Genomic DNA, 14,509 nt, shown 5'->3' with positions numbered 1-14,509 from the left:
ATTTTTTGTTTTATTGAACTTGTTCTTATAATGATGAGTCAGCTGCTCGTGCTTTAGTAAAGAAACCACATGTGCTGGGTTTTGCTCGTTTTGTTGCGTGCTAATCACTTCCTGTGGCAAATGCTCCCCTTTTTTGCAAGGAAATGTGAAGATTTATTTAGTTATTGGTTTTAGTTATTCATTTATAAAAAAAAGTGCGACTGATTTGAATTTCCATGTGTCACCGATAAATGATCAGGAGCTTCCGGTTGATATGATATACATACATATGTTTATAGTTGTAGCTGATGTGAAGCTGATGTGAAGGTGTAAAAGCTGCTCGGTAAATGTGAAACATTGGGCAAATGGTTACGTTGGCCCGACGTTGTATGTTTATTGGCTAGGGAGAAATATGCATTTATGTAATCTGACCATATTAAATATGTAGATTTCTGCGGGAGAAACTAATCAAAAGCAGGTTCTCACTTACAGCAAGTAGATACTCTGAGTGTGGTCGATAATGACGAAGTTAAAAGTACTAAGAGGAAGTTGTATTTTCATTAGAATTTGGCCCAATTCGGAGGGGACATTGAGCTGTAGACAGATTCCCCCGCACTCATCCACACCGCTACACTACGGCTACCTCGTCGTAGCAGCCGGCAAGACGGACTCGAGATGTTGTCGAGAGGGAGGGGGCTGTGATCCCAATCGGACGCCTACCGCTGGTCTGTAGAGAGTTCATGGGTAAGTGGAAATGCACCCTGATGCCAGGTAGACCGTCTGTGAGATGGTATTTCTCGTCGTGATTCACACAAAAAAGGCCAATAAAACTGTATACTAACTATAGCGATTGATGTGTCGGTGTGCTGGGGCAACATGTTGAGACCACACTCTGAATCATTCTCGGCCAAAAGATCATTCTCATAGAAAATATGTGGTTGAGTTAAGTAATGGCATTTGGAGACAATTCAGGATTAAAACAGATTCATACAAATACAGATTGCGCATTTATCCTGCTAGACTGTGGAAAGGTAGAGCTGTTAGCGTCTATTAAGGCTGGTATGACGCACAAGTATGATGGCTAGTACCATGCCCGGCCGCCTTAGTCTCCCTAGTGCTGATGTTTACACACTGCACTAGGGGAAAACTCGGTCCGGTTCAGATATTCGTTACCGATGTTCGCCATAAGTGAGAGTGAAACTTGGGTCACCGGGTTCGTAGCGCACCGCTTTATCCCCTACACTAACGCCTCCCCCCCCCTTAAGTATAGACGCACGCCTACACGCATGCATCGGCGTGCGCAATTATGCGTGCAGGCGAACACACGGACGCACGGGCAGAAACGCACTCGCGAGCGACGCGTGGATGCGGCGTCTTGCCAGAAGACCTATTTCCTGTTCGGTCACCAGTCACTTCGGCAGAGCAGGTTTTTTTTGGCACAGAGCAACGCTTCCAGCTGTTATCCTTTTTTTTCTTTGCCATAGCAGGGCGGTGGAAAAGGGAACGCACTGAGTCCAGTGAAATTTGGCGAAGACGTGGAGTGCTGGGGGGAGGGGGGGGGGTTGGGGGGAGGGCGATGCCCCCGTATGCTTGTACCCCCCCTCCCACCCTGAGCGGCCGGTCCGAGTTATGGGACGCAGCAGCTGCAGCAGCAGCAGCCGGGATGAAATTGAGCGAAAAAGTGTTCCTTCGTGTGGGGGCAGGCTTTCTGATCCGCTTGCCATCGCTGTCATCCAGGAGGGTTCACGCACCACTGCTTCTCAGACGTTACTCGCCACTGATGTTATCCGTGGCGTGGAATGGCGTTCGGTTCGCCAGATTGACTGTAGGAGCGCCAGCCACCTGGGCCCACCACTTCCACTGCTATACTCACGTGTCATACGGTGGACATCAGAAACATTTGTGCAGTTTAATTTACGGTATCCTTTTGTTGGTCATGGCTGAATTTCGATGAAAGAAAAATAAAAAAATATCCACACTCCAAGGTCAGCTGCATTATAGCTAAATCTGCATTTGAGCATTATAAATTATGAATACATTGTCATTGCTGCCTCCAATTAAGGCAAATATCCTCCTTGTCGACTGTACTTGTACATCAAACTCAGTTTAATTGCAGGCAGTGCCGCAAACTCGCTTGGACGGTTGTTGTGGTCGCAAGTACGAAGTCGATTTATGCGTCCCTGACACTTCGCTCGAAAGACGGTGGCAGAAAGGTGTCGAACGCTTGTGAGCACGATACCCTGTTAAAAACAACAACAACAACAGCAGCAGCAACGCCGCACCCGTGAAGGAGCTCGAGAGACGCTGCACTTGCACGACCAATGTGCCCGTGACGTCGTCGCACCTACGCGACAACGATAATGTCGTCTCCGTGATGGCAACGGTGTCGCGTCTGTCGACTTGGTCACTGCAACACGTGGGTCGGCGTGTCCTCTGCTCGAGCATTGGAGGAGGCCGTCTTTTGTTGTCGAGGGGGAGAGGGCGCTGTCGATGGCTAGGCGACGATCACACTTCGCGTCTCGCGATGCCACTGGGTTTCCTACTCAAAGGAGCAATTGTGGTGGCACTCATCCCTGTTAGTGTATGTTGAATTTCTTTCACACCACACGTAGCCAACTGTGCTAATCGGCTCTGAGTCAGCAGTATACATTCCACACTCCCATGGTGGGGCTTTGTCCTCTTCGTAGGACAATCAATGTTCGGGTTTCCCCGAGACTGGTACATGTTGTATTCACTCGGAGGGGATAATGGGAGTCGTTGACTCTCCTGACTTGGATTTAAACCTGCAGCATTCAAATATAAAATTTAGGTTTCTAAGCACGGTACCATCTGGCTGCAATTTAGCTGAACTTTTGTCATGTAAATGTTGTTTATTTAATTTGCAGTGGTTAACGATCATCATGGGAGTTGGTGTTTAACGTTTGAGTAAATGGCGTTTACCCTATCTTCCCCGACAGTTAACAAGTTGCACGCTTTCAGTTAGCATAATATTTTGTTCACACGTCACTTTCGTAGTTTTGAGTTGGTAATTTCTCAGATGTTGAAAGTGGTCGCAATCTAACTTGAGCGGAACAGAGCATTCTCGCTTGGCTTGATTTTGGTTTGTACTGTTTGCTTTGACGGATACAGTTCAGCGGAGATGTAGGTCTCCTCAGCCGTAATCATAGGTTCATATCCTGGTCAGGGTTAACAGCCCATCGATCATGATCTTCATCATCATCATCATCACTCTTCATTCCGTATGAGCACCAATTCAGTGAGTTTATGCTCCTCTGGGAGGTCAAAGTGGTTCCAATGTAGTTCGATGAGTCCCCATAGCAGGAACATGGAATTTCCACTCTTGGCTAGAACTGCCAGAAGAGATGACCATTCCTCAATAGTTGTTTGAGCATGGAGGCAATTTGATATTTTGATCATGTGATCTGTAACAATATTTATTATTTCACCACACCTGGTGCGGTGCTTGGTAAGTCGTGATTTTAAGCCCTCGAAGATCAAGAGCAACTTGGGTTCATGGCTTGACATGTCGATGGCTTCGGATCGACCCAATTTTTGCAACAAAATCTGAAATCTGTTCGAATCGGCCCGACCCGGGGTTTTGAACCGAATGTGACTCTCAGTGAAAACTTACCTCTTGTATGGAAGAAATGTTGTGTATGCTGATGAAGGGTATTAATTTGCGTTTTTGAAATTATTATATGGGCAATAAATAAAAACTGCGTGATTGTGGGCTGTGACCCTGGCACATGAATAAGACTTGAATCATCTTGCGACATCATTTCGGACGATGTCACGAGATTTTGTACTTAAGTTCACTTTCAACAGGACCGTTCGATTCTGTCACCCGTCTATAAATTACCGAGGGTTGCCGAGCGGCGTCGCGCACGTGTGAACCTGCCCGGTTCTAGATTTGAAGCTTTCGTGACTGCAATGGTTCATACTCTTAGTTCTTTCGGTAAAGTCACGTAGGTAAAAAATGAAATTAAAATTAATAAAAATAAAACAATAAAAATCACGACGTTTCGGAGGCAACACAAGCTTCCGTTTTCAGGTGAAAAACCTGCTCGGTGGCGCCCGGGGGGAGGGGGGGGGGTGGTCCCGGCGTTCCTGCAGCCCGGCCCCGACCGCCACCGCTTGGCTCAACCCGACCGCCGTGCCGAGCCGCCCGGGCTGCAGGGACGCCGGGACCCCCAACCCCCCCGCCCCTTCGAGATTCGTGACGTGAAGGGAATTTTCCGTGCGGCTGCGGTGTGGGTGCCCGGGCCCGCGGTGATGTCCCTGGAGGGTGGTGGGAAGGGGTGGGGTGAAGACACCAGAAACGTTGGTAAAGGTCACGTGCATCGATTGGGCTTTTGTTCGCTCGCCTGCCCCAGGAGATTGGACCCCATTTGGACCCTCTCGCTGTTATTGATCGCAGACACTTCTCCATTGCTTTACAGCGGCTATCTTTAGGTCCGAGAATACCGGAGAAGTGATGGGGGGGGGGCATCGATTGAGGATTAACTTTAGACGCTCTTTTGCAGATTGTCTGGTTTTATTGAAAGGGCACATCGATGCTTGTTTCCTTCACAGTTTGTTTTACTTTGAAAACTCCTACAATGAGATGGTGGTTTCGTTGCATTACGCTTTTTATGAGTAAAGAAAATACCAAAAAGATGAAATGTAGATTTTAAAATAATACATATTAAATCAAAATATACGTTGATTTCAGTTGACTTGGCAAATCATATATGTAGAAGGCAATCAAAACTTTTAGAATTGGACACCAAAAAGTCAAGCCAGCCCAATGCCAGATCTTTATTTTATGAAGGATTTTCCTAAGACAGAACAATTCCACAGTCACTATGAGGGCAGACTGCTTACGTTTTTTTTATTGACGTGGATGAATGTTGACAAATGTGTTTTTTTACTGAAACCAGAATGACTGTCAACACGTTAAGAGGACTATTACATTTGTTTAGCAACCATTTCAAAATAAACTGCTAAACACTCTGGGCCATGGAATTACAGCTACATTCTTATAATTTGCTTGGAAATGTAAATGCATGTGGTGCGGCCGCAACCATCGTGGGAGCACTACCGAAGATTCTAATTTTGAGATACATTTGATGTGATTTCATTCACAAAATGCATATAAAAGATGAGTCCTTGTCAAAACGGTCTGATTTTAATGCTATGAAGTCCTAGCAGCTAGCTCTTCTCCTTTTCAAGACGAGATTCTGTCCATATCACCTTATAAATGTGACAATATGTTCAATAATTCAATCGCTGCCTCTTCCGGTGCTTCACCAGCGGAATCTGAATCAGAATCTTGATTGATCCTGGGGGAATCTGATGAGCTATGAAGCTCTTTTTCACAGATGTCCAGCCGGGGTGGGTCACAAACAAGTACCGAATGAATTCATAACTCACCATGAGACTATTAATGATGATCGCGGTACGTTGTATTTTTGTATAGTGAACATGAGGTGTGCAACATTTTAGTCATTTAAATCCACACTGCTCTATAGGTGCTCATCACAAGAGCACCACGTGAATTAGATTAGAAAACAAATAAGTTGATGACATTAGTCAACCTGATAATTGTTTTTTTACCCTTCTATCTGGCAACAAAACTGACACCTTTTTTACAAGGAGTCATGTTTGCATAGACCACAATACCTGCAGCCATAATGCAAACAAAAAACATAACTCTGATAATATATGCACTGTCCTCGAAGTTGATTGGTCCACACCCGAGACAGCTTTCCTTAGAGCCTCGTCTCACATGGGTTGGACCAGATGACGCCAGTTTTGTTATCAGATAGAAGGGTAAAAAACCAATTATCAAATTTTTTACTGGCAAATGAGGTTCCAATGGTGTAAATCAGTCAACATGTTAAGAAAAGCGCGGTGGGGGCTTGGGCAGTTCACGCCGCTAGTTTAAGCGATGACGGCCGATGGTCAAGGGCAATGACGGAGTGCCAGCCAGGGAATGGAGCGCGTTTCGAGAGAGATCGTCCAACGATGAGATGGAGCGATGAATGTGTCGTGTAAAGTCGGTGCCAGGTGGTTCATTACATCGCAGGATCGTGGGAGATGTTGACAGTTTGGAGATGTCTTAATCCCGCAGGTGGCTCAATCATTGCTGATGACGACGACGACGACGACGATGATGATGATGACAAGGGGAGAGTGTCGATGAAAGACTTTCTGGTGAATTGGTGCTGAATTGCGGCTACGTGCACCACTTGCGTGAGCCTCTGATGTCATGCCAGATCCATTTTTAGCGGAGCCCGTGGCTTTGTGCCATTCCTCTTGCGTGGCGGTGGAGACCCGAGCAGTGTCAGAGCCAGGGACTCGTCACGGGAGGCCGAATAATAATTTCATGTCCACGTGAAGATGAAACATCACCGGGCATTGCCTCCAGTACGTGCTTGTATTTCAATTCAGTGTGATTGTTACGTTTAATCTTTTCGCATGCACGTCAATGTCATTGTTTTGAAATGTAGCTTTTTTGCATTTAGTGCTGAAGTTGTCCAGATCGCTGGCCTGATGGTGATAAAATGTGTATCTGTGTCCGTGTGTGTGTGATTGTATTCATCTTACTAACATTTATGTGTGGCCTATTCTGTTGGGCTTGCAATGTGCATTTCGTGCTACGACTTCCCTACTCATGACCTTCTGCAGCACTTTAGACAGTTTCCCCTTAATGTGTGATGATGATAATACTTGCAATTGTTTATGCAGAAAAGCAGCAATGAGTCTCAGAATGATATTATGGGAGGGTCCTGCTTTGTAATGTTTGGCCAATGCCAGCAACGAATGTTTTGGCACGTGGGAAGCCATGGAAGTTCCCAGAGAAAACCCACGTGTGCAAAGAAGAGGTGACACCGAGGAATACCACATCACGGGTCCATGCCGACAACACGTAGTAAGCCCTAGTGGTCACCCATACTGTTGGCACCGACCATACTCAGCCCTGCTGCCTTGCTTCTGAATCATGGCGAGGTCAGGCACATTTAGGGGAGATATGGTCACAGGGTACATCTGCCGAGAATCAAATGCCGTCTCTTGTGTAGACCCGTCACCAGGTTTTGGGAAGAACGTGCTTCAAGAAGAACTTGCTCCAATGAACACATTTGCACTTTCATAAACAGAACATGCCAATTCATCACGAGTACAGCACACCGGTGTGTTGGAGAGCCAAGCCATAACATTTAAAATCTGAATACGACGTTTGTTCTGTTTACGTGACAACCCTTACTAATTGACTGTGTCGGGTGGTCGCGGGTTTAACAACACATTTATATATTTACGCGATCGAACCGAAAACCCTGTATTATGGATGATATTGGTCGCGAAAGCTGACGTGTTAAATTGACATTTGCACTTCGTCCATTGTTAGCGAGATGACAATGTGCAAACTCAAAATGCTTACTGTCCCAAGGCAATTGGTCTTGGACCTTTATAGGTGGAACATAGTTGCATCCCATGGCCATCGTGATATCTAATTGAAGCTTAAAGCCGTGTAAATGTGGCATCATCAATCGTGGCAAGGTCCGAGTGCTGCACGCAAAGTCGACGGGCTTCATATCTCGCGCAGGGGGTTTGACTCGGTGTCAACAAAACGAGAGTATCACAGTGTGGGAAGTCAAGAGTGGTTGTCGTTATGCAAAGACTGGCCCCGTTTTTATGGGAACGTGGAATGTGTACCTCCTGGCACCCCCGCAACACTCGTCTTCGCAGCCTCAAGGCCCAAAGTGTCCAGCGGCCAGCAACAAATGGCACCGTTGGATGTGTAAATAGGGGAGAGTTACTTTGAACATTTCTTGACTTTGACCTTCACTCTGGCTCGTGGCTGTCCCCTGTCCTCAGAGACGTCGAAGCGGGAACGGCGCAGCGGCTATGTTTCTAAATGAATGCCGTGCTGCTGAGGTTTTCTATAAATCTCAAGGGCAATGCACGGATTTATAGTGCACCGACGGCTGCCGCCACAAGGTTACCTGCGCGCATTAGTGCTTGGCAATCCACTTGAAAGCAATCTGCAACTTGAGCTCTGTGCAATCCCAGTGCACGGAGGAGCTGCAGTGAACACGAAGGCACTCTCGACCCGATTGTGAAAAGCGGCTAATGAGTTTTAGTGTTCTTTTTTTTAACCTTTTTTTCTTTTCGCTTTCACCCGCTGTACTGTACGTCCGCATGATGCCATTCGAGAACGCTCGCAGAGAACTCGTGTCCAGGAACCTGCTCCTGGAGGGTCACGTCACAGAAATCACTCGGTTCACTTCATGAACTCTCCGATGCCCCTTGTAACATGCCCTGCAAAGACTGTCCATCGCATTTCTCGCACACCAACATGTTTAATTATCGTGGGTAGAACATGCCGGATTAGGTGATAATCCAAATTATGATTTTGTGTGTGTGTGTATTCAGTCATTAATGACCGACGAGACCTGTCAATTTGCCGGCTCAATTGTGTGGTTTGATCGCCTGGTTTAACTACGAGCGTTTGAGAGCCGTATTCAGACGCTTTGTCTCTGCGCTGTGAGCGCGGTGCTTGGACATGCGTATTGCCCCCCCCCCCCCGAGCCAGCTGGCCGTGTGTCTTCCTTGATGAGGTTCCAATGTCGGTTTCATTCAAATCTACCCCCTTGGTGTCTTCTCTGTGCAGTGGCCTTCTTGGGGGACATCGCACTCGACGAAGAAGACTTGAGCCTCTTCCAGGTGGACCGCATGGTCGACCTGACGAAGCACACAGTGGTGAGGACGAGCCATACCACAGGTGAGCAACCACCTCTGGCACCAACCCTGGGGCCTCTTTGTACCTCTTTCCCACTGCACAAGCGAGCCATGCTGGAGCCGTGCCGAGCCGGTTGGGCACGGATCGGGAGGAGCCGGGTTTGACCGAGATGTGTGACGCGCGCTTTAACCGCGGCGCTTACCCAACGTGACACGTGTGTTCGTGTTGACTTTGCACACAGGCATGTTCCCGAGGGCATTTGTGGAATTATGTGTGTATGTTGAGCTTCTTTCGCACCGTACGTAGCCAACCGTGCTCATCGGCGATGTGGGGAGAAGGACACCAGTGACGTGCGGTGAGGTCAATGGCTGGGGATGCACTGGCTAGTATCGGAGCCAGATTTACACGGAGGGGGGCGTGTCCTCCCTGAGGGGGGCGTGTCTGACACGCCCCCCTCAGTGAGGCAGATGTAATAGCTGCCTCCCCTGGTGCTTTTTCATTGCAGTTTCATGACGAGACCAGAGAGCCTAAATATGTTTATACACATACGTGAAATCAGTTACCTGGAATATGGAAGGCGAGGACATGAAATGAAGGGGTCTACAAACATTACATTGGTGACATACTGAGATAGTAACAGGCACGCGCTTATTGCCCGCGCTCTATCCAGTTGCTGAGGGGTTGCGCAATCAGAGGGGAGGCTGAGCTCGTCGCTGCTTCGCCTCTTGTCTCTTCCTGTATTTGCAGCGGAGCTCCGCAAATTTGGCGATTTTGACTATAAAAAAAATCATACATGAATGGCATTTATAACAGATCAGTGGAAACATCTTAATTTTTATTCATTCTTCTTTTTTTTACTTTCAGTAACAGCTATTTTCATTGGAGTATGACAGCTGAGACTCTGCCTTCCCTGCCTCCCCTGACCGCACGTGACTGAAGGACACAATATGCAAATGGTGCAGATAAAATATTTGTTAAATGTCATTGTACAGGACGACTTATTTTTGCAGTACGAGTCGGGATGGAGCCACCGCAAGTGCGCAACTACAATTGTAACTCCCCGCCAGGAGGGCCATCCCATGAAGGTGCCCTCTTGGCAACTGGAGTAGCCGGAAACTGCATATGGGGAGAGAACGCCTCAACTCCAAACCAAAAGCTATTTGCTGTACGGCCTAATTAGAGACGCGTAGATTTTTTGAACAGATGGATAGAAATTTCATCACGCTTCCTGGTTTCTGGATTACAGGCGTGTGCTGCCACGCCGCTGTAACGCATAGTTAGTGAGGCTTGCATCCCGTGCGATAAAGTCATTCTAAGGGCGAATGTAAAAATCTTTTTAACCTCGCTCGTGTCGCAGCACCAGTGAACCGCTCGCAGGGACATCCTGTGTGCCCCGCTCTAGAAATATAAATGGAGCTTTTGGCAACTGAAAAACACAGAAACAAACCATAAATCAAAGGAACCCTGTTAAATAGCATTACATCAGCGTGCACGGAATGTCATTAGCACCCCCCCCCACCTCAGCTAATGCGAAGCCAGTGGCCGCCGATTGAACGGGAAGAGAGGGAGGGTGTCGCGCACTTTGCACTGCCCCGTGCGAACGGGGCTAGTTGGGCAGGAGGCGGCGCCGTGGACTGGATTGACCTTGATGCGGCAATTCGGGGACTTTGCGGCGAACGCCGTGGAGCCCCCCTCGCCAGGCCGATTGCGCACGCGCGCGCGAGGTTCAACGAGCCCCACTAATTGGATTAATGCATGCAAATGCTGGGCCACCGAGAGCCCGCGCCGGCCTTTGAATATGCGACGGGCGAACCGCATTCATAGCCATCGCCCCTGTCCGATGCAGTATCCGTGATGTGTGTGTGTGTGATTTTGTGGATGTATGCAAGAGGAGTGGTAGTGTACCGATTAGCGCACTGCGCTATGAACCCGGTGACCCGAGTTCGATTGCCGCTTACGGCCAACACCAGTGACGATTATCGAAGCCTGTCCTGGGTCCTCCCCTAGGTTGACTCAGCCTTAAATGAGTACCTAGTATGGTGTGTAAACAGCGCCACTCGGGAAACAAAGGCGGGCGGGCGTGGTGCTTTGCACCCGCCCCTTCGTGTGCAGTTCCAGCCTTCGTAGAGTGCTCATCAAAACGCACTTGCCCCAACAGTCTGTTAAGGTCAATCTTGATTTGAAGCTTGTCTGTTAAGGCTTTACTGGGGGTCTTTGTCTTTGTATGCATAGAAAATCGGATGCTGCCACGGTGTCACGGATAACAAGCTGGACTTGCAGTACAGAGGTCACCGATTTTTTTTTCACCAAATCCCAGTACTTGAAGTTGCAAAAAAAATCATCCCCCTCCCCCCGCCTCTGTCCACCCAGCAGTCTAATTGGGTTCACCACAGCGAGTCGATCGGCAGGTCACGTGTGGTGAGGTCAAGTGTGGTGACTCCCACCTCTTCCAAGATGTTTCTTGGTCAGCGTGGAAGAGTCGACCAAATAGCCTCGACAGATACTCTCTACTGCTCCCTCTATTGGAGGCCCTTACGCCTGCAAGTAATTGCAGACTTGCGCCTTTACCTTTGTATTTTTACGTAAAAAAAAATTGTAGTGCGTGTGGTTTTCATGCATTATAGTTCCCTTGAAATCACAGCTGCTAAGCAGTGGCCCCTGGGGACCTTTAACAGAAAGCAGGCAGCAAGAGAGAGAGACGGCTGCGAGAGTAGTGGGTGAGAGGAGTTGACACGCTTCCCAAATTGAGCCACGTTGCATGAGCTTCAAAAGCAGCAAGGGATATCCAAAGCCAAGTTGTGCGAGGAGCGAAAGAGCAGGATAAATATTCTATCCTTGCAGTGGGGCGAGTGGACATCGTATGGGCGAGAGAAGTCGTACAAATGAGTCCCATCAGGTCATTAGTGACCGAGACTGTCAGATGCAATAGTCGCAGTGGAAGAGAGACAACAATGGGATGGATTGACCTGAATAAGCTGATGCGCAACACCAGCGGAAATTGGTATCTGAATCTGCTCTGAGCCTCGGAGGTCATAGAATCCGCGTGAAATTAATACCTGGTGCAGGAGTATTGTGAACTTCGGCGCTTGGTAGAAGTGGGAGACCAAGGTGGTCTGGCATGCTACGTGCTGGCCACATCTCACCCCTGTGGCATTCGGGCGTGAATATGGCAACTCTATCAGCACATGCCCAACCGTCATTGAGTCAGGTGGCGGGAGCGGTCACCCGCCCTCAAAGAGCCCTCTCTGCACGTGTGGCTTTGTGGGATTTTGCTGATGTATTTAATAATAAGACCGGCGGACGGCACAATTGACTGTGAAAAAAAGTTTTTACCGAGGTACAAAACCTAATATATCGTTTGCAAAGCAGTGTCTGAGCCAAGATCTAAAGTACGACTTAAATAATAATAATGACTTCCAATTCAACTCTGGAAACAAAGTATTTTACTTTCACGTCATGATTCTAAATATTTTCCCACCTTGATTTAAAGGATAAACCATTGAGAGATTGCCCAATTACGCGGTGCCCCTGTAATGGTTTGCCGGGTTATGGTGCAAAGTAAAAATGTCTCCCATTCTCAAATGAGCCGAGGGTTGTGGCTCATCTCTGTTGGTGACCCCTGGGCCTCCATTCGTGGAAATTCCACATTCCTATGGCGGAGGCCGTTCCCTACCAGGACAATCACTCCCGGACTTCCCACAAAGTGGTACTCATTTCAGTGATTCTGGAGGGATAATTCGGTTACTTCTGGCAAAGGGTTTCAGCTTTCAACCATCCGATGTGGTGTGAGTGTTCTGGTCACAATTCCACATGGCATACCACGTGACCCCATGGATAATGTAATGAAATGCCATTTGATTTTGTATTTGACAGCAGTATTAAATCAAGATGTATCGATATTTGAAATATTGTCAAAAAGTGGTTAGTAGACATTGGCCTACTTGTCACAATCAGCCACGGTCAATCCACTGGGAGATGAAGGTCCGCTTGAGTTGCTGTTATGTCTCATCCTGCTAGGTAATAATCCTATCGGGCACGTTCCATTCCTTGGCTGCCGCTCCATCATTGGTCTTGACCGTTGCCCGTCATGCCGTCGAGCGACCATGCCCTGCCCACGCCCACTTCTCTTCGTAACAGTTCAAGTGACGACATTAACCTGTGCTGAATAATAAAAACGACGTCAATTGGCCTTAAATGTCTGCTGGACGTCCACAGCATTCTCTGGCAATTCCCTGCAGGGGAACTACTGAGCGGCTGCAGTAATCGAATTGCCTCTGCAGACTGGCCCAGGGGCAAGCTTAACGAGGACTAGACGATGATGGCTCTCCCTGTGAGTCACGTGCAGGCTCTACGCTTGCGTTGCTTTCCTGCTCGTCCGTCAAACGTTGTAAATGTGATTTGAGTCTGAGTTATGAAACAAATGCCCGTGCAAGCTGCTATCATCCTATTCCCGCTTGTTTTTCAAAATCAACAAACGTTGTTTTGCCACAGTTTAACCTAAGCTGGATTTCGCATAATGGGAACATGTGGGCATGCGGTTTTGAAAGGAGTGTGCTGGTAATTTTGACCCAGCGATGGTCTTGAGCGGTCTCGTGTGATAGCCAGCTTGGTCCGTCTCCATCCATTTAAAAAAAAAATTACTCTGTGGAGCTTTTTTTTGTGGATTACTCATGTCAACGTTTCTACTTTATGAATAACGTTTCTGTCTGAGCGTCTCATTATATGTCACTCTCTCTCCCTATGTCACTGTCTTTCTGAATTTTTTTCCATCCTTGTAAACATCATGGAATGTTTTTTTTTGTATGTATGGCTGTCTGTGCTTTTCGCTTGGCCCTGTATTATATAAGTGGCTCTACATCATTCTGTCTTTTATTAATTCTCCCTGCATTTCTCTTCCTCTGCCTTTCAGTCACCTCATCTCTTTGGCTTGCCATCTTTTCGTCCAGTTCATAAATATCTGTCCTCCATCTCTGTGACCTTATCTTTACGTCTATCATTGCTCTAGCTCTCCTACATAATCACATCCCTATATCTTGACCCTGTGTCTGCCAACAATGTCTCGATATCTCTCTGGAGAATGTCTCTCCATGTGTCGCAATTCTTCAGAACGCTCTCTGTTTATCTCTCTGCGCTTTTCAATTCACATCTTGCGTCATCTCTCGGACTCAGCACTGCTCCATCTCAATCTGTCGCTCTGTATTTATCTCTTCATATCGCTTCCCCACGATTCATAATTCTCTCTCTATCCCCCTGCAAATTCGTTTTTTTAAAATCTCATGCGTCTGTCTCCTTCACATTCTCTCGCTGCGGCCAGTGTCAGATGCGGGGGGGGAGGCGATGGGGGGCAATCACCCCACCCCCCCCCCCGAAACCACACACGTCTTTTGTTGATGTTTACCAGAGACAATATGTCGAATGCTGTTTTCATTCATGTAGGGGGCCCTATTTTAAAAAGCCTGAAATTCCGGGACTGCACCCCCGCCCCCCCGCCCCTTCCTTATGGGACGTCTCAAGATCCACCTCTGGCCGTGTCCGCTCTTGGCCCGCTCCGTCCCTGCGAGTGATGAGCCACCGTGGCCACGTCGGTGGTGGGCCACGACGTTTTCCTGGGCCTGGCGGGGCGGGGGGGGGGGCTACCACCGGCTCTGCGTAAACCGCGCAGGAAGGTGGAAGTGATTAGGGGCGGCGCTCTCCCCGCCGCGAGGCCTGCAGGATCACGACGCAGCGTTCGTTTTATTCGCGAAAAAAAAAACCACCCCACCACAACACAGCGGGACTTTTGTTTCGTTAAAAGCCAGCAAATCGTGG

The 14,509-nt window shown here is 48.0% G+C and overlaps 1 protein-coding gene across 5 annotated transcripts in view; it reads left to right on the top strand.

Moving 5' to 3' along the window:
* Positions 1-14,509, top strand: part of LOC144934189 (tolloid-like protein 2) — a 172,870-nt gene that overhangs the window by 53,606 nt on the left and 104,755 nt on the right. For 4 of the 5 annotated variants that reach the window (XM_078859758.1, XM_078859756.1, XM_078859757.1 and 1 more), the window contains exon 3: positions 8,633-8,743. In XM_078859758.1, coding sequence (XP_078715884.1) covers positions 8,633-8,743 — 111 coding nt within the window. Of the gene's footprint in view, positions 1-6,259; positions 6,388-8,632; positions 8,744-14,509 lie in introns of those variants that run through there. The other variant, XM_078859760.1, reaches the window with a different exon arrangement.

The sequence above is a fragment of the Lampetra fluviatilis genome, chromosome 9 (genome assembly GCF_964198595.1).
Source record: "Lampetra fluviatilis chromosome 9, kcLamFluv1.1, whole genome shotgun sequence".
In the NCBI taxonomy this organism is placed as follows: Eukaryota; Metazoa; Chordata; class Hyperoartia; order Petromyzontiformes; family Petromyzontidae; genus Lampetra; species Lampetra fluviatilis.
The sequence above is the reverse complement of the archived record's forward strand: the minus strand, read 5'-3'. Positions and strand labels throughout refer to the sequence as shown.